The sequence below is a fragment of the Panthera leo genome, chromosome C1, assembly GCF_018350215.1.
Source record: "Panthera leo isolate Ple1 chromosome C1, P.leo_Ple1_pat1.1, whole genome shotgun sequence".
NCBI lineage: Eukaryota > Metazoa > Chordata > Mammalia > Carnivora > Felidae > Panthera > Panthera leo.
The window spans coordinates 199,451,189-199,470,170 of record NC_056686.1 but is presented as its reverse complement, the minus strand read 5'-3'; the positions used below and the strand labels follow the sequence as shown (position 1 = coordinate 199,470,170).

General features: G+C 39.8%; 1 protein-coding gene across 3 annotated transcripts in view; it reads right to left on the bottom strand.

Annotated features, from left to right (window-relative positions):
• Positions 1–18,982, bottom strand: part of XRCC5 (X-ray repair cross complementing 5) — an 89,827-nt gene that overhangs the window by 57,005 nt on the left and 13,840 nt on the right. For all 3 annotated transcript variants that reach the window (XR_006205699.1, XM_042950091.1, XM_042950092.1), the window contains exons 7-12: positions 17,249–17,363; positions 15,620–15,758; positions 12,519–12,631; positions 7,875–7,937; positions 2,126–2,263; positions 994–1,084 (exon numbers count right to left, since the gene is read on the bottom strand). Coding sequence is in view for 2 of the 3 variants with exons in the window: in XM_042950091.1 (XP_042806025.1) it covers positions 994–1,084; positions 2,126–2,263; positions 7,875–7,937; positions 12,519–12,631; positions 15,620–15,758; positions 17,249–17,363 (659 nt within the window). In the remaining variant the exon portion in view is untranslated. The remainder of the gene's footprint in view (positions 1–993; positions 1,085–2,125; positions 2,264–7,874; positions 7,938–12,518; positions 12,632–15,619; positions 15,759–17,248; positions 17,364–18,982) is intronic.

The following is an 18,982-nucleotide window of genomic DNA, read 5'->3' as shown; positions in this document are numbered from 1 at the left end:
ATATGTCTATATGATAATTTTTCAATAAAGCTCTCTTTTTTAAATGTCTATGCATTTAACATTTGAAATTATCAAAATGTAGAGAAATGATACTGTAAACACAGTGCAGGCTTCTATACATTCAAGTCCATGCCTGGCTCCGCCATGATGCACAGGGACTCATTTCTAGAAGGTAAAGACACAGTGCTAGGCCCCCTTTGGTTCGTGGCTTTTCTACTGCACACAGATCCTAACAGATCTAACCAAAAAAACCCAGAAAGAACCCACTTCTGAGACTCATCTCACAACCCCCTAATCCTACAATGTCACACAGATTTAAACTTTCAAACTAAAACATCTACTCATTTTTTTGTGTGTTCTTTTTGGTATATTCATCACATTTGGCCCACTATGATATCTTACGCAACTGCCTTAAACTGTGAGCTCTCTCAAAGACAGTATCTGTGAGCATCATTCTGTGTGGCACCCTGACATTTGTAGCCAGGTGCTTAATAAAGTCCTTTTCTGATCAAGCCCATCGTTAACTCCTAGAAACAAGGAACAAGGAGACTGGAACTGTTACTGTAAACTACAAAGAAAAGGCAAAGAGAAAAGTTAATCTCCAGCACTGTTACTTTTCAGTTCAAAGACAGTTACATCGTATTTTATGTGGGACACTGAAGTCACAGCTTTGACACTATACATCAGTTCACTTCAGCAGAGGGCAAACTGGTTCACAACCAGAGAATGTACATCCATTTCCCACAAGTTGCTCCCTAGATACAAACTCTAAGTCAGAAATGGGAAACCAGATAGTGTTTGGAGAGTCCAGGGCAAACCTATACCTACTTTCATCATGCCCCACTTTCATCATCACTGTGTACAAGCGTGACTGGAATCCAAGCAATTCCACTCTGGGAAATCCCCTGGTCCCAACCATGACTGCACACAGGGGATTTCCCAAGAACAGTGTGTGTTTAGAGGCAATTAATGAGCAAATGGAAATAAACTCACCTGTGGGAGTGCATTTCTTACTATTTTTCAAGGATGAAAACATATATTGTCGCAAGTCTTCCATAAAAGGCAGCTGCACGTACATTAAACACTAATGAGAAAGAAAGGAAGTAAAAGCAGAAACAACCAAATTAATGGAAAAAATATAAAACTGGTCTCAAACACCATGAAGGTGGCACAACTGAAGTATTACAAAAGTCAGACAACTCAAGTCTGGTACATGGTAAGTAAAGTGTTTTGATTTGTTATCAGTTGTACACAACTGTAAATTAACAGTACAAAGAATATCGAACATAAGAGAAATACTTAAAAGAAAGACTATCAAAGAATATCTGCAAAATGCATGACTAATACAACAAATCAGAAGGGTGTAGTGTCTAGAAGGTTGAGCATGAACTCAGGACTTTTGCCTTCTCTTTTCCAGTTTCTCTTTTCTACCACAGAAAAGTTCTCTGAGAAACAGTATGTGGTAAAGAATCTGGGCCTATATTTTGAACAGGAGAACCCTAAATAAACGGAATTTTTCTCTTCCAATTTTTATTTAAATTCTAGTTGGTTAACATACAGGGCAATACTGGTTTTGGGAGAATTCAGCAATCCATCACTTACCATACAACAACCACATCACAACAAGTGCCCTCCTTAGTACAGACCCTCCCTTCCCCACCTCCCTCTGTCAAGCCTGTTTGTTCTCTAAGAGTCTGAACTGAGTTTTTCAAGGATCACAACAAAATCATAGCCTCGACCTTTATTCATAGTCTTCATTTGTAAAAATGAGGGTACTCTCTCTCCCCATTTGGTTCTGAAAAATCAAGAAGGGTAAGAACCGAGAGGTCACTGGACTGAGCAAACAGAAGGTTTATTGTTAACTTTCATCGATTTGATTTAATCATAAGTTCCTTACCTACTTTTACAATTTATGTTTTTTCACTGCAACTGAAGGTGTGGTTCACACACCAACAGCATCAGCATTACTTGGGAATTTGTGAGAAACGCACAGTCTCAAGCACCTCCCCAGACCTACACTATCAGATCACCAAGTAATTCCCATGCACAGTAATAGCTGAGAAGCACTGTTTGGGATAAAGGAACTGAGGGAAAATAATTAACTTGAAAGACCTGTGGGTTGTACCTCATAGGCATCCTTGATATAAGGAAAAGCCATGCCAACTTGAGGATTAGTTCTTCCGGCATAAGCATATCGAACCACGGCCACCATGTCTAATTCATCCAAAGCATGAATCAGGGAGGAAAGTGCCACTGCTGCTGCCTAGGGAGAAAGACGCTGCGTTAACCAAGCCAACGTGTGTGTACTTTCCCAGTGGAACTCAATCCAGCTGACCCTTGAACATGTGAGCAGGAATGCACGAGTCCACTTATACGCTGACCTTTTTTTTAATGTTTATTTTTGAGACAGAGAGAGAGAGAGAGACATAGCACAAGCAGGGGAGGGGCAGAAAGAGAGGGAGACACAGAATCAGAAGCAGGCTCCAGGCTCTGAGCTGTTAGCACAAAGCTCTACGTGGGGTTTGAACCCACGAACTGTGAGATCATGACCTGAGATGAAGTCGAACATTCAACCGACTGAGCCACCCAGGCGTCCCTGCACAGATTTTTATAGCATAGTACTATAAATGTATTTTCTTTTCCTTATGATTTTCCTAATAACATTTTCTTTTCCATAGCTCACTTCACTATAATACATCATATAATACACATAGCATATAAAATACATATTAACTGCTGTTATTGGTAAGACTTTCGGTAGACAGTAGGCTATTAGTAGTTCAGGGAGTCAAAAGTTACACTGGATTTTTGACTGCATGGGGTACCAGCACCCTAACTCTCCACTCCTCTCCAGTGTCCAAAGTTCAACTGTACTTGGAAGATTGCTATCCACTTAAGAAAAAGAAATTCCTGGGGCGTCTGGGTGACTCAGTAGGTTGAGCGTCCAACTTTGGCTCAGGTCATGATCTTGCGGTTTGTAACTTTGAGCCCCGCGTCGGGCTCTGTACTAACAGCTCAGAGCCTGGAGCCTGCTTTGGATTCTGTGTCTCCTTCTCTCTCTCTCTCTGCCCCGCCCCCATTCATGTTCCATCTCTCTCTGTCTCAAAAAAATAAATAAACATAAAAAAAAAAAAAAAAAGAAGGGTGCCTGGGTGGCTCAGTCAGTTAAGCATCTGACTTCAGCTCAGGTCATGATCTCACGGTCTGTGAGTTTGAGCCCCGCGTCGGGCTCTGTGCTGACAGCTCAGAGCCTGGAGCCTGCTTCGGATTCTGTCTCTCCCTCTCTCTCTGCCCCTCCCCCGCTCATGCTCTGTCTGTCCCTCTCTGTCAAAGATAAATACACATTAAAAAAAAATTAAAAAAAAAAAAGAAAGAAAGTCCTTTTGTCTTTAAATTATACATTGTTTCCACCATGCTTACAACCTATATTATTAGCTGGCAGATAGCACACCTTTATTAGCAATGTTACTAAAAATGAAATTATTTGTTGGCAGTTACAGATTATCCGACTCAGCAAACTTCTGAGCTCTAACGCTGTAACGTTTTTATTTAGTATTTGAGTTTTGATTAAGTTTTGTGCTTATAAAAATTTACTCTGGGACCCTATAGCTGATAACTAGATCAAACATATAGACTGAACAGAAAACATACGGAGTATTTTTAGTGTTTCTAAAGCCTGAGTAGGAATTACTATTATTATAATTTGGAACTGATAATATGATAGAAAACATTAACCTCTTTTTTCTGCATCCTTCTTCATGCCAGAAATTAAAAAGGTTCTGTTAACTCTTCTCAGTTGTTACCAGAATGAACATATTTAAAACAGTGGTCCTAGAACACCATTTGTGCCTGGCTCACATTGCTTTTGAGTCTCTTCAATATATATTGATCATGTATTGATTTATCCTTAATTTTTTTTCATAGTTTGGTCAGATAAATTCAGATGTATACAATGGAATACCTTTTCTTGACTGAACTACGCTATGATGTCCACAGGAATATGCAGTAAAGAAAAATAAACAACTATACTAGGTCTAAAAAAAAAAAGACTGTTATCTACTTTATTCCTATTTCAGATTTTTTAATTTAATTTTATTTTTTTCAAGAGAGCAAGAGAGCGGGGAAAGGGGGAAAGGAAGAGGGAGGGGGAGGAGAGGGAGGGGGGAGGGGGAGGGAGAAAGAGAGAGAGCGCGAGCCAGTTTCAAGCAGGCTCAAGCAGGCTCCATGCCCAGCGCAACCCTGGGATCATGACCTGAGACGAAATCAAGAGTCCGACGCTTAACTTGACTGAGCCACCCAGGTGCCCCCAGATTTTTTTAAGCGCCCCTGTACCCACTTCAAGGCCACACTGTACACATCTGATTTGGTCAGACATATTGTAACCTCTTCTGAAACTTCACTTCATTATGTGGATCCTCTCTTATTGTATCTTATCTTCATCTTCCTTCTTCTCTGAATTCATACCCTTATCCTCCAAATAAACTCCCCTCTCAGCCTTCCTAAACAAAATATTTCTTTTTCTCCCCCTCTCTCCATAAATTACTATCTAGATCGTTCCCTTCACCTCTAAATGTCATGAAATAATAGTCTTGGTGTTTTCGCTGCTTACAACACAATTATTCTTCCATCTAATCCAGCTACTGACCTCACCTTCCTTACTGAAATTATTCTCCAAAGTCACTCATGACCTTCTAATTGCCAATCCTTTGTTCCCATTCTATTTGACCTTTCAGGAGCACTTAACCATCCCCTTTTCTCTGTACTTTCTCCTTCTTCGGCTTCAGAAACAATACTCTTCTCTGTGGGTCATTCCCCCCCCAACTCTTCAGTTCTTCCACTAATCGTGAAATTCTGTTCTTGGCTTTTCTCTCCTTCTCTCACTCTGAAACTCTACTTGGGGATTATTTTACCCAGTCCCATGAGTTGATGAATCAGAATCTGTATATTCAGCTTTAAAACTGAATCCAGACTTTAAAATCCAGGCTTCTATTGCCTACTAGCCGATAGATAGCTCATACGGTTAGACCACAGGTATTGCAAACTGTTCATGACCAACAATGAACTACTATCTTTCCCCCATTCTCCTCCAGTGCTCCCTACTTCACGAGCTCCATCTCCCAATCAACCAAACGAGAAGCCTCAAAGTTTTTAGTCATACCACCTGACTCATCTCTCACCTTCACATGTTCAGCAAACTCAGCCAATTCTACTTCTGCACTGTCTCTCAAATCTATCTTCTTTTCCATCGCTGCCTCTCCAGTTCAGAGCTGATCATGTCAGGCCCTTCCCTAAGAATCTCCAAAGGTCCCACTCCTCTAGCCTCAGGTGTCTGTCCGTCACTCCTGGACTAGCCTTGCACTTTCCGTCCTCTGTGGCTTTCTGTTCTTATAGTTTCCTCCTAGCTAGAATGCCCTCTCCACATCTGTCTTCTGAGCTCCTAACCGATTTTCACGGCCCAGTAATGTGACACCTTCTCCATTTTAGATTTGCTTCACTCTCCCTCTCCATAACTCCCAAACACATTGTCTGTACTTTTCTCAATGTTAAAGTTAACCTTTATCAAAGTTAGCTATGTAGATTTTCATTTCCTCCACTAAAAACCTGTAACCTCAATACCTTTTCATCAAAATCCTCTATAGGTTTCGTGACAGATTCATTACCTTTTTAGTTCAATTCAAGGAATATTTACTTAGTGCCTACTCTTTGCTACACAATGTCTTAGGTCCTATAAAAAAACAAGGATGAGTCCCTGATCTCACTGAGCTAATACATTCTTTACTAACAGGAAGTGACATACGTACCAAATACAGAACTTGTATAGTCTAACAAGTCCCAATAGACCGGTAAACACAATGGGAGTCTGAGGAAGAGATTACCTCTAATTTGTCTGCAAATTTCTATCTGGGTGTCTTTGACAGAACCAACTGGGATATTGAAGGAAGGATGGGGTCAGGGATGACTGTGACATTGTAAACACAACGCTACACCTGTGGGAAACTCAACTAAAGCTCCATTTCTTTCTCTTCCTCTTCCCTTTCTCCTCCACACACAGTACAAATCACGTACAAGTGTAGATTCTCCATACACAAAAATAATTATATGTTCATGACCAGAGAAAACATATTTTTAAAAGGAATTATTCACGGAATCATAGAATATTTGAGTTGGAAAACAACAGCATTCATCTAGTTTAACAACCCACATGCTGACAAAACTCCCTCCCCAAAATCTGGCTGGTGGAAATAAAGACTCTGCTGGGAAACATTCAGGAATGGAGATCCAACCATCTCACAAGAAACCAATCCACTTGGAGGTAGTAATCCTTGTTGACAAAGTAATTCTTCATTTTGAACAAAACCACCACTTGTTGGCAGGAAACCTAGTTTATTTTCCGTTCCACATAACAACCCTCTAATGCATGGAAGAAGGCTCTCATGTCTGTCATCCCTCCTACTTCCCTACCCACCTATGGAAGTTCTTTCCATACAACCTTTTATTGGAAGTCATCATGACATAATTGTATGTCCCTTCCTCCTCTGCTTATCTCAGAAGCTCCAATTAGTTAATACTCTTCTTTGACTAGGACATCAAGAACTTACACCACACAGTGGCCCTTTGCCATTAGAAGAGGATTTTTTTTTCCTTTGAGTGACTCAGAGTAACCCAAGGATACGGGGTCTGTGTGAGGTCGGACTGGAATTATACATGACACAAGGCTGCCCTCAGCTAGCAAGTCAAGATAATCACGTAGGCCGTACCACAAAGCTGTTGTCAACAGTCTTCACTGCATACTGGCAATCACATGAAGTGATCAGAATTTTGTCTGTGTGAAGGGATGCTAAGTTGGAGTTAAAATTCAGAAGTTAAAAATGCTGTTAAGCTATGACAACAATATATTCTAGACACACATAATTCCCAAGAGGATTTGATTCAGGAAAAACCCATAAACTTGGATTCTCAAGCAAACCAGAATTGACATATGCCTACTGTGCTCTAACGACAAACCCATTCAGTGCTGATGGGAAAGCAACCAATTCTCCTAACTGAACTGTTCTGAGAATGGCATGCCTACTCACCAGGTCAACAGCCAGGTAACCCTCAGAAGTGAGGAGGACGCAGAAAAGGGCCCAAGAGGCTAGATCAAGTACTTATACCACTGCCCTCCCCATACCCCAAATAAGCCTTCTACATCCAGATTACTAACATCAAATGCAAATACTTCTGGAACTCCAATACCTGTTTAAGTAGCCTTAAATGGACACTAGACTGCAATATTCCAGTCAAGATCACACCTCCAAATGACACGTTCCAACCTGGAGGCTGAGTGGAAACCATTTACAGAGAGGGGAGAGGTGACAGTAGGATGCAAGAGTCATGAGTTGTTAGCCAGGCACAGACCAGCTTGAAAACAGAATCTCTTGGAGAGGTAGGAAAAGAGCACAAAGAAAGAGCAAAGGGTGCACAGATGAATTTCTCAGAGAGGGAGGTGGTCCAGTGAATCACGAAAGCTCAGCTCCAGAATGCTAAAGCCAGCGCTAAATGTCCAGTGTATATGACAATGAAAATGGCAACCTGACCCCAAGCCTCCTGAACATCTGACCATGAGACTCCCATACCTAAATGCATTTGTTCAAATGTTTTTGTTCTTAATACTCACCTGGTCTCCAACTGAAGGACTATGTTCTCAGGCCTTGTGCTCATGCTATGACAAATTCATTTATCATGTCTCCATTTTCAGAGTTAAAGGTCAGTGAACTTTCCCACGGCTGTTGCAAGAATTAACGTCATTTTAAACCACAAATAGCCCCACACAACTCACTTAAAATGACAATTCAATTCTGTGGCACTACCTCAAAGGCTTACTGTCAACTTACCTCATCATCTTTTGCTGCAAAGACCTTTAGGACTTGATTTCCCACAAAATATCTTCTGTGGACCTACAAGAGTTAAGTAAGGAAAACAACTGGTTTTGATCCAAAGTAAGTAACACGTATAGCCATAATGCCACAGTTATTAAGAAATTCTATTCTAAGTGCTCTTAGTAAAAAACATTCACAGGGGCTAGAACAAACTTATTGCTTGAGGTCCAATTCAACACAATAAATATGTGAATTCCAAGCATATGTCAAACACTGTTCTGAGCACTGTGAACACAGTACTGATCAGGATGTAGTCTTGTCTGAAGGAGCTCAGACAAATGTGAAATTAACTGCAACGCAGTGCTATGCTCCAGCACTACACAAGCACAAGAATACAGTATTGTAACTCAGGGCCACAAAGGCACATGAACGGAGCATCTAACTCGGCCATGAAGGGTCAGAGCAGGCTTCTGCAAATGGTGACACTGAGGTCAGGACTTAAAGGATGCGCAGGAACTCAGAGAAAAATCTAGCACAAGCATCTTGGGCAGGGATACTAGTGTGAATAAGTCTGGAATGACATAAAAATGTAACACATTTGAGGAACTGCCTCTGTAGGGCAGTGCCCCGGTGCAAGGAGAGAGGTGAAAGATTACATTAGCAAGATTAGGAAAGATCAAAGAAGTCTCTTATTTGCAGAGTTAAGTGGTTTAGACTTCATCCCAAGAACAATGATGAGGCACCTGATAAACTGCAAAGAGACCAGAGTGAAGAACTAATTAGAGAGGCAGGAGCCGCACTGGGAAGGGAAACTAGTGAAACCAAAAAGAAGTATTGCATGTCCTTTTGTCCCCCTTTAAGTTCAATTACTTCTCTGGCAGAGTATCAGATAGGTCAAAGCAGCTGTACCAATACCTGATTAGGGAACAAATACTGAAGAGTGCCTACTATCATAACCAACCACTTGTATCTACTGACCAAGATCAGTTTCTCTCTCCTCTATGTAATCTCGAGCCTGGAGCTTATCTGTAAGAACGTGCCCTGTGCCATACAAGGCAGTGCTTCTCAAATGTTCTTCTGCCCTCCTGCCTCTGAAGCCAAGAACCTGAACGCTTTTACAATAACAGCAGCTCGAGAAGATGGGAGTCTCAAAGGTATGAGGGTTTTGCCCACAGAATTCAAACACCCTCCATCTCCGCTTCTAGTCTCCATTTGAAAACCATTATTTAAAGAAATAAAGGAATAATCCTATCTTAAAACTAAAAAGTTTGCTACGTTCATATAGATTTCCCCTCCTATTAGAATCTGTAATAGGAGCACCTGGGTGGCTTAGTTGGTTAAGCATCCGACTCTGGATTTTGGCTAAGTTCATGATCTCATGGTTCATGAGTTCAAGCCCTATGTAGGGCTCTGTGCTGACAGCATGGAGCCTGCTTAGGAATCTCTCCTTCTGTCCCTCTCTTCCCCTTCCCTGCTCGCTCACTCTCTTTCTCTCAAAGTAAACAAATAAACTTAAAAAAAAATCTGTAATGCTTCTTGATTAAAGAACAGTTAATGATATCTTTTCCTAAGGCACTTAAATGACTTCTCAAAGGACAACCAGACATGTGGGGGAAGTTCTCATTAAATTCTTACCCATTAAAGGGGCACCTGGGTGGCTCAGTCGGTTGAGCGAACGACGTCGGCTCAGATCACGATCTCGCGGTCCGTGAGTTCGGGCCCCGCGTCGGGCTCTGTGCTGACAGCTCAGAGCCTGGAACCTGTTTCAGATTCTGTGTCTCCCTCTCTCTGACCCTCCCCCGTTCATGCTCTGTCTCTCTCTGTCTCAAAAATAAATAAACGTTAAAAAAAAAAAATTTTTTTTTTAAATAAAAAAAAATTCTTACCCATTATATAGATACCCAGAACACTGACAATGTGGGGGAAGATAAATTGAAAATTTAAGAGAACAGTAATTTGCAGGGCACCTGGGTGGCTCAGTCAGTTAAGTACCCAACTCTTGATTTTGGCTCAGGTCATGATCTCCAGGTTGTGAGATCGAGCCCTGCATCAGGCTCTGCACTGATAGCAAGGAGCCTGCTTGGGATTCTCTCTCTCTCCCTCACTCTCTGCCTCTCCCCTACTCTCTCAAAACAAATAAATAAACTTTAAAAAAAAAGAGAGAAGAGTTAATTTGCAACTTCACAATTGCAAAGAAAAAAAAAAGAACACCAAAAAATTCCAAGGCTAAAAACCTATTTTATATAATTAAAATGTTCACCTCAATTCAATCCAGAAATATTAGTTTCTCTTATGTTAAGGGAATATGGAAAAATACGTGATCTTATTAAAAATAATTATTAGTCTGTTAAAAGGTACATACCTAGTTGCTATGGAAAACACCTTGTTCTTTTTTTTTTTAATGTTTTAATGTTTATTATTTATTTTTGAGAGACAGACACAGAGCATGAACAAGGGAGGGGCAGAGAGAGAGGGAGACACAGAATCTGAAGCAGGCTCCGAGCTGTCAGCACAGAGCCCGATGTGGGGCTCGAACTCACGAACTGTGAGATCATGACCTTAGCTGAAGTCAGATGCTTAACCAACTGAGCTACTCAGGTGCCCCAAAACATCTTGCTCTTAAGAGGGTGTGTATGCATTTGTTAAGATAATAGATGAAAGCAGGGATGAAAAATATTCAAAAAATCAGCTTGTTCATCTGGTGGTGGTCAGATTATGACTGATTAATGACATAGGCTCTGAAGTCATAGAGACCTCACTCAAAACCAGTTTCTACCACCTTCCAGTGTGACCTTGGGCCAATTACATACTCAATTTTCAAATGTATAAAATATATTATCCTGACACCTATCTAGGAGGGTTGTACTAAGAATTAAATGGGAATTTACATAAAATACATAGTATATTGAATGGAATATTATAACCACTCAAATAAATGGTGGCTATTATGATTATCTTCAATGTACCATTTGAGATTGTACTTAAGATAGAAATAATTTAGGGCTTAAAAACAACACAAGTTTGATTTAGAGGACATGCCATGACTTAAAAGTTAATTTTAAGGTAGTAAGTAAGTCTTTTAAAATGGAAAAATGTACTTTTTGTTTAGCCCACTCTTTTTCGCTTTGTCATTTAACTAAATAGGCCTCCCAGTCTCACCCTGGCCCAGGTGACTTCAATTTCTTGGGTCGTGAATATTGGGTTGGTGTTCTGGATAGGTCTTTTCTAGCTACCTAGAATCAAGCAGACCCACTTCCCAACAGGCCAGTTTTTACACACAGATCTGAAGGAAGGTTCCACTTCATGGAAAGACTTCGAGGCACTGCCATTAACAACCATAAATTTTAAGCTTGTAGAGCCCCCAAAGTGAATGCTTTTATTTTTAAGAAATGCATATTTAGTGTAATTTGTTAGAGAATTGTTCGTTAGAAACTCTCAACTTCCAAAAGGTATTTATTTTCACCATGAAAATCTTATCAACTTTCAGTAAGTACTCCCAATTTTCAACTTACGAAGTTTAAAAACGTATCCAACAGTTCGGGTATATCATGGAAAACATCTCCCCACCCTCGCTGAATTATTCGAACACTCAGGGACTCAGAGTACTCAGAGACTCTATCCCAGAGCAACATGAAAAAGCTCAAATCCAGTACACTGGGTAATATTTATTTCCATTACAATTCTCACTTGAGTTTTTTGGTTTTTTTGTTGTCGTTTTTTTTTTTTTTAATTTTTAATGTTTATTTTTGAGAGACAGAGACATGGCACGAGTGGGGGAGGGGCAGAGAGAGAGAGGGAGATACAGAATCTGAAGCAGGTTCCAGGCTCTGAGCTGTCTGCACAGAGCCCGACGCGGGGCTCGAGTCGGGCTCGAACTCACGAGCTGTGAGATATGACCTGAGCCGAAGTCGGACGCTCAGCCGACTGAGCCACCCAGGCACCCCTCAGTTGAGTTTTTCTAGAACCAACAAGCATCATTTTATCCCTACAGAGCCTAAAAGGCACACTGTAAGACACACTTCTTCATTTTCTCTGGTTGCCGACCTTAAGAACATTTAAGCTAAGAAATCCAGGAACCTTTATAAACCCTTTCTAGGACAGTATATGCTATCCCATGGCCCTCAGTGGATTACTGCATTTCCCCCTGTGTGTTCTGAGTATCTCTGCACCGTGGTCTAAAGAACATATGACTGAAGGATGGATTTCAGATCCTACACCTCTTTGCTGGATGTTGACAAGGGCGACTGGCATAAAGCAATGATACGTTAAGAGGCCCGGGGTCATCCAAAACCCGAGTAGACCTTCACTGCTCTAAAATACTCTATTATAAGTCAGTTTAGAGAAAGCAACACAATAGCAAAGAACTATGATGATTCTTTAAAGCTACTGTGAGCTATGATCCACAGCAAAGCTAAGAAGTGACTTTTAATGGAACCTACTCTGATTCATCCCAAGATTTCTCAACTTTTCTACATCTTGGTTCCTCTACTCAAAAACTGAAGATAGTTAACACTAATCCCCAGACTACATTGCAAAAACCTAAAAGTGAAATGAATACACATTGTAAATAAAAGGACCAACCAAAAGCAAACCATCTCAAACAATAGTAAGAAAAACGTTCATCTACTTTGTTTACAGTGAGTAGGATAAGTACTATACCTGGGAAGATCTACAAAATCCCAAAACAGAGAAGCACTTCCCCTCTGATTTATATTTCATTTGTTCTTCATCCACTTTAGAGAAAGGAACTATATCACTTCCATAGCGGAACCCTGGAGAACAAGAGAAGAGCATCTGTTAAGCATATGGGGCCTCATTTTCTACAAGCTGAAATTAGCCTGACGCACACATTAGCAATACAAGCATGCTCCAGATCAAGCCTCCCTATACTGTTCCCAGGAATCAAATCACTGCCCCTTGTGACCAGTGGGGGAAAGCAGCAGCAGATACACAAACACCATATATGATACAGAGACGATTAAAATCTAATTACATTCTTTAAGCAGCATCTTCTGCAATCTAGTTACCTTAATGATTATCCAGGCCAGAAGAATGTAGCAAATGTAATGTACTAGTTATCCTCCAAAGATAAACCATGGTTGACTAAAGTACAAGTATGATTTGTAAACATAATAACAAGAACACATTTATTCGGAAACCTAGAGACCTGAAGAGAAAAATGCCCAAAGGAAATTTTCAGAATAAAATGTTCTCAAAAATGCATGCTGGAGACACAAATACCTAATAGAAGAAGCCAAAATTCTTCTATTTAGGAACATTGAATTGATAAGTTGGCTATTTCTCTGTATTTAAATTTACTTCATTTCTGGGATTATATTATCTACTTTTTTCTTTTTAATTACTTTAGTTATTCATACAAATATAGGCTCTCGGTTTCTTAAAAATAACTCCCATGCTGTTCCAGGGCCTCTGTTCTAGGGAAGGTCATGCCCTTTCAATACACAGTCTCCTATGTTTGGGAGACAGAAGGATCATCAAAATGAAAGGATTCTGGCCTTGGGTAAATGGAAAGAAAAGCACATGTATCTTTACTCCAAGAAACAAATTTGTGTGTTTGGGGTAGATTCTATGATCCTGTGTTTATCTGTTCCTGTCAATCTGCTGATGCCATGCATTTAATGAAAAAGAAACACACTTGTGTTTTCATATATGTCTTTAAAAAAAGCTGGTGATGAAAACAAAAATCCCAACAAAAAATTATCAAGGGAATGTATGGCACACATGATTAAGAGTGGTGTCTAAGCCAAATGTTTTTCATAACCCTTTTCTGTCATCAGACATCTTCTTACTTGAATTTTTTAACTTGAAAAGTCTAATTAAAACTGCCTTGTATTTTCTGGTTCATTTACTGAAAGAGCAAATCAGTATATAAATTTTGTACATGGCAAGACATATAGAATAGACTGCATCATGTAACCATGTTCCTTTGCACACATATGTATGCTAGTACCTCTGTCTACACATTAGGGGTAGAAAGGGGAGGGCAAGAAAAGGAAGTACGTGGTAACCACACAAAGGTACGAGACAAAAGCTTCACCGCACTCTCTGCACTCAAACAATGCTTAACCCTTCCCTCTCCATTGCTCTGCCAATACATTTCCTTTTTGCCCAAACAGAGCTGGTGTTTTGCTGCATCCAAAAGAACCGGTGCTTGTCTCTGTCATATTAATCTTCCTAACACACAGCCTCAGTGACACTCTGTGCCTCAAAACTATAAACGGCCCCAGGTTGATTTCAAAATGAAGCATCAACTAGTCCGCCTGTCATTCAAAAAGCCCTTCCTAATTCAGAAGAGTACATAGAAACAGATTCTGAAGTAGGACAGTCCTGGGTTCAGATTCTGCTAGTGGCTAGCTGCATGACTTTGAATACGTTAATGAATGTCTTTCAGCCTCAATTCTTTCATCTGTAAAATGGCATTAACAAGAGTGGGACGCCCGCTTCATTAGGCTGTTGTGGTGATTAAAAGAGAAAATTCAGGCTATTAGCTACCACTGCCAAGTACTAAACTGTGTATGCCCAACACATCAACCCTATTACTTGATATCACTGAGAAGTCCTCCACTTAACCATGCTTTCTTTTCAGTCATTATATGAGGATCATAAGATTAGCAAGTGAGGGGGCCATGATTCTAACTCGGGTCTGACTCCAAAACTCGACTTCTTAACCACACTACAAAACTGAATTAGTAGGGACTGCAGGATCCTAATTACATTTTCTACCCATAAGTAACCAGAAGAAAGGAATCGCAATCTCCATCACCTTAACCACTCTCCCCCACCACACATATAAATATACACAAGCATATTAGTGCTTTGCAAATTAAAACTATACTGGGCATCACAAAGCCTGGCAATTAATTTATCTAAAGATTCTAGTTTCTACCTTAACCCATCATTTGGTATCTTGCCATTTTAGCTCTTGAAAACTCAGACACTCTCAGCTAGTTCCTAAGCCCTCTGGATAGAGCTGCTGTCTAGACACGCCATACAGATCAAATGGATATAATGTATGAAGTACAACTTTAAACATCCAGCAAACATAAAGCCATATAATGAACACAAATGTTCCAGATCCCCTAAATTACCTTAAAGGAGAAAGCTGGCAAGATCCAGAATGCCTGAAACTGGCACTCAGACGACTAATCACCATAGAAATAAAAAGTAAAATAAACAAAACAACTTGCTTCAGTCACATCAATAAAAGTATTCTCCTAGCTAGTATGTTTCCAACTTTAAAATAAAACCAAGCAGGGGTGTCTGGGTGGCTCAGTCAGTTAAGCGTCCGACTTCGGTGTAGGTCATGATCTCAAGGTTTGTGAGTTCAAGCCCCATGTCAGACTCTCTGCTGTCCGTGCAGAGCCCACTTCAGATCATCTGTCCCACCAGCTCAGCTCGCGCGTGCACTCACTCTCTCTCTCTCAAAAATAAATAAACCTTTAAAAAAACTAAAAAAAAAAATAATAAATAAATAAATAAAACCAAGTATTAACTCCTGTCCCTTGAGGGCGTTTCAAACTCAGATGGAGTGCCTGGGTGCCCTCCTGGGAACGGTCCTGCCTAGGTCCTGACAGATGAGCTACATTTAGTTAGGACCTAGCATCTCACCGACCCCGCCAATAGTTGTGTCTCTAGTACTCAGAAAAATATCTCCAAAAAATAACAGTAGAGATCCTCATCGGCCTCACATTGGCCTTCGAAAACCTTTTAGACACAAGTGAAAACTCTTGCTGGCGTACCTTGAATAGTGTCCTCTTTTGGAACCTCCGTTTCATCGTCATCCTGTAAGCAATAAACTGTTTCTTTTTGTATATCTTCTTTTTTTAGGGTTCTTGCATCCACAACTGTCCAAGACTTTTTAACTTTCTCCTGCATAATCTTATTTCCAAAAAGAAAAATAAAGGGAAAACAAAGAAAGCCAGGATTTTAATCAATAAAAAATGAAAATCAAACCTACTCTCTACAGGAAAAAAATTCTGAACAGTTACTCTAGCTAAACTGCTTTGCTCTTGCCTATTGTGGAAATTTTAAGTTTATTTCATAACTCTCTCTACATTTCATTTTCCCCCAAGGTAACTGCCAGATACCTATTAGTATTTGTATGTACATAAATACTTTTTATACAAAACCTGCAGGCTAATAAAATGGGACCATACAATTTGTTACTACAGTTTTCCAATAAAGAAGAAAGGGAGAGCCATCTATCAGGAGCCAGAAATCAGTAAGGAAATCTGAAAAGGAAACTCGAAAAAAGAACAGGACGAGACTGCATTCTATTCTAGGCCTTGATGGCAGCTGAAACAAAGAAGCGCATCCAAGGTTTTCACAGGTGTAGCATGTGTTTTGGGATTAAGTCTTAGAATATACAAAAACATCTGAATATATAAACATATGTTTTTGTATATTTTCTATACTTAAATCTTTTTATGTATTTAGTTTGTACATTTAAGAAAAAAAGGCAAGCAGAGTCACAGGAAAACATGGAGCACAGACTCATACTGAAACTGGAATCCCATCAAATAACTACCAAGTGCACCTTATTTCTAAAAGCGTGCTCTTATGTACAAACATGCATATATAACAAAAGGCAATTTCTGAGTAACAAGTCACTATGTTTTTTAAGATTTTAAGTAATGTCCACCTAACATGGGGCTTGAACTCACAACCCCAAGATCAAGAGTTGCATGCTCCACTGACTGAGCCAGCCTGGTGCCCCGACAAATCAGTATTTTTTGATACGTCATGGATGCTGTTACTACCAGATCATTAATAACCGGATTGGGTGAGACTGAGTGTCCAAAACTCTGGACTCCTTTAGTGTGTATCTATAGTTCTGCTATGATACTACGGTGACATGACTTGACGTGTTCCATTTTGTTCCCTTCAAAAAAAAAAAAAAGAAAGAAACGAAAAAGAGAGACAGGAGGGAATTAACCTGGATTATAGACAATTCTTAAAACTTCCTCTCCTAATATGCCTTTTTACATAAAAGCTAAATAGAGATGGGAGGAACAAGGAGAGCAGTTAGAGAAGCAGTAATTATGAATAACTGAATAACTGAATAACCCACACATGAATTGTCAGTTCCTTAAATAAGCATATTTGCCTGCCTGGCACATTGCTTGAAAAAACATGTATGGGGGCACCTGGGTAGCTCAGTCGGTTGAGTGTCCAACTTTGGCTCAGGTCATGATCTCACCGTTCATTCAAACCCCGCGTTGGGCTCTGTGCCGACAGCTCGGAGCCTGGAGCCTGCTTTGGATTCTGTGTCTCCTCTTCTCTCTGCCCCTTCCCGCTCACACTACCTCTCTCAAAAATAAACAAACGTTAAAAAAATAAAATTTAAAAAATGTGAATGTATCACTCACCGCTTTGTAAGCCACAATTTTTATAGCCAAATTGGAGCCAATGGTCAGTGTGCAGAGCCAAGGGACGGAATACCTCTCAGTTTTCTTAAAGACACACAGTTGTCTCAGACTCTCACTTCACCAAAAAAAAAAAAAAAAAAAAAAAAAAAAAATTATATACACACACACACCAAAAGCAACAATTTTAAAACATTAACTTGCACTGGATGATGCACTCAAGTTTTCTAGAATGAGAACTGAGTTGTCGTTGATGATAAGGAGGAACAGCAGGGGACAGCAGGAAAATGACAACCCCAAGTGAGGAGACAGCCAGAATACAACTGATTTGGCTTAGGAAGAAGCTGAATTACATTACTGACAGGTAAAAAAAGAGCATCTCTTTCTTCCCCTACTCAATCTTCTCTTTCAACTTGGCCAGTGGTTAACATTTTTTTCAGGACCAAGAATATTTTGAGGATATGATAAAAGCACACCCATAAGAGTTTGCCCACAATTTAAAGGGTTCACCAACTCCCTGAAAACCATGACCCTGGGGATAAGAACCCCTGCTCCAGAATATCAAAGGATAGGCACCATCCTTTAACATCACTGTTCATAACTCTATAATTTATTAGTTAATTCCAATCACCCTTAAATAAAAAGCACATAGTAGAGAGTATTAAATATTCTCCAGGGGATAAAGGAATTTAGTCCATATTTAGTCTTAAGGTAAAGCGGATAACCCTAGGCTTTTTATAGATGGGGATGGAGAATTGGGAAGTAGCAAACACAATGTAGAGTGCTACTTCATTTGAACAGAAGTCAAGATCAATTCTATTTTTATCTGGTCCCTAATCAAACACAGCAGAGAAGATTAGACGAGATAGGTGGAATTTGTGGTATTCACTGAGAAAGGAATCAATGACCAAACACTCAAAGCACATAATCCAGACTATGATCAATCCTCCTAGTACAGATGAAAAACAGATCTACAAAAAGGTAAAGAGAATTACCTGACATCAGAGTTATGGACAAAAAGGTTTTAAGAGGCTCCAACTTTCAGAAATAGTCTAAAATGAACAGTAGATATTCTACTTGCTGCCCTGTTTGCAAAGTTTATGATACTCCTTGGCTTTGGATTTGTTGGGGGATGAATGGGTCTGAACCAGGTCTAACCTGTCCATAGGACCTCACTAGTTTGAGTGACATTAAAATCACCATGAGGTCTGAATTCTGTCCCAGGGCAAGTTCTAAATACTAGCATCTAATACATAACATCTGAGAACAAATGGAACATTTTTGCAGTAGATTTAAATCTCCCCAAGTAGAAGTCTAGATAAGAACAAGTCTAGCCCAGTGCTCTCCCGTACAACTTTCTGCAATGATAGAAATGTTCTATTTCTAACCGTGCCAATCCAATAGGCTATTAAGCAAGCTCTTGGAAGGTGGCTAGTGTGACTGACTGAATTTTTAACTTTATTTAATTTTAATGAATTTAAATTTAAATAGCCACATGTGGATAACGGCTACTGTATCAGATGGCAAAGTTCTGGTCCACATCTTCACAGAAGAGCCAACACCAAAGTAGCTTCAAACTGTGAGTGTCATCACATACACAGACAGTAATTTCCCTCCCTGCCATGATACAGGAAAATAAACTTTTTTAACATTAATTTGTATTGGCTTACAATTTTTATTTACGATACCATGGTGAATATGTTAACTTAAGACATATTCTCACATTAGAGCAAGCCA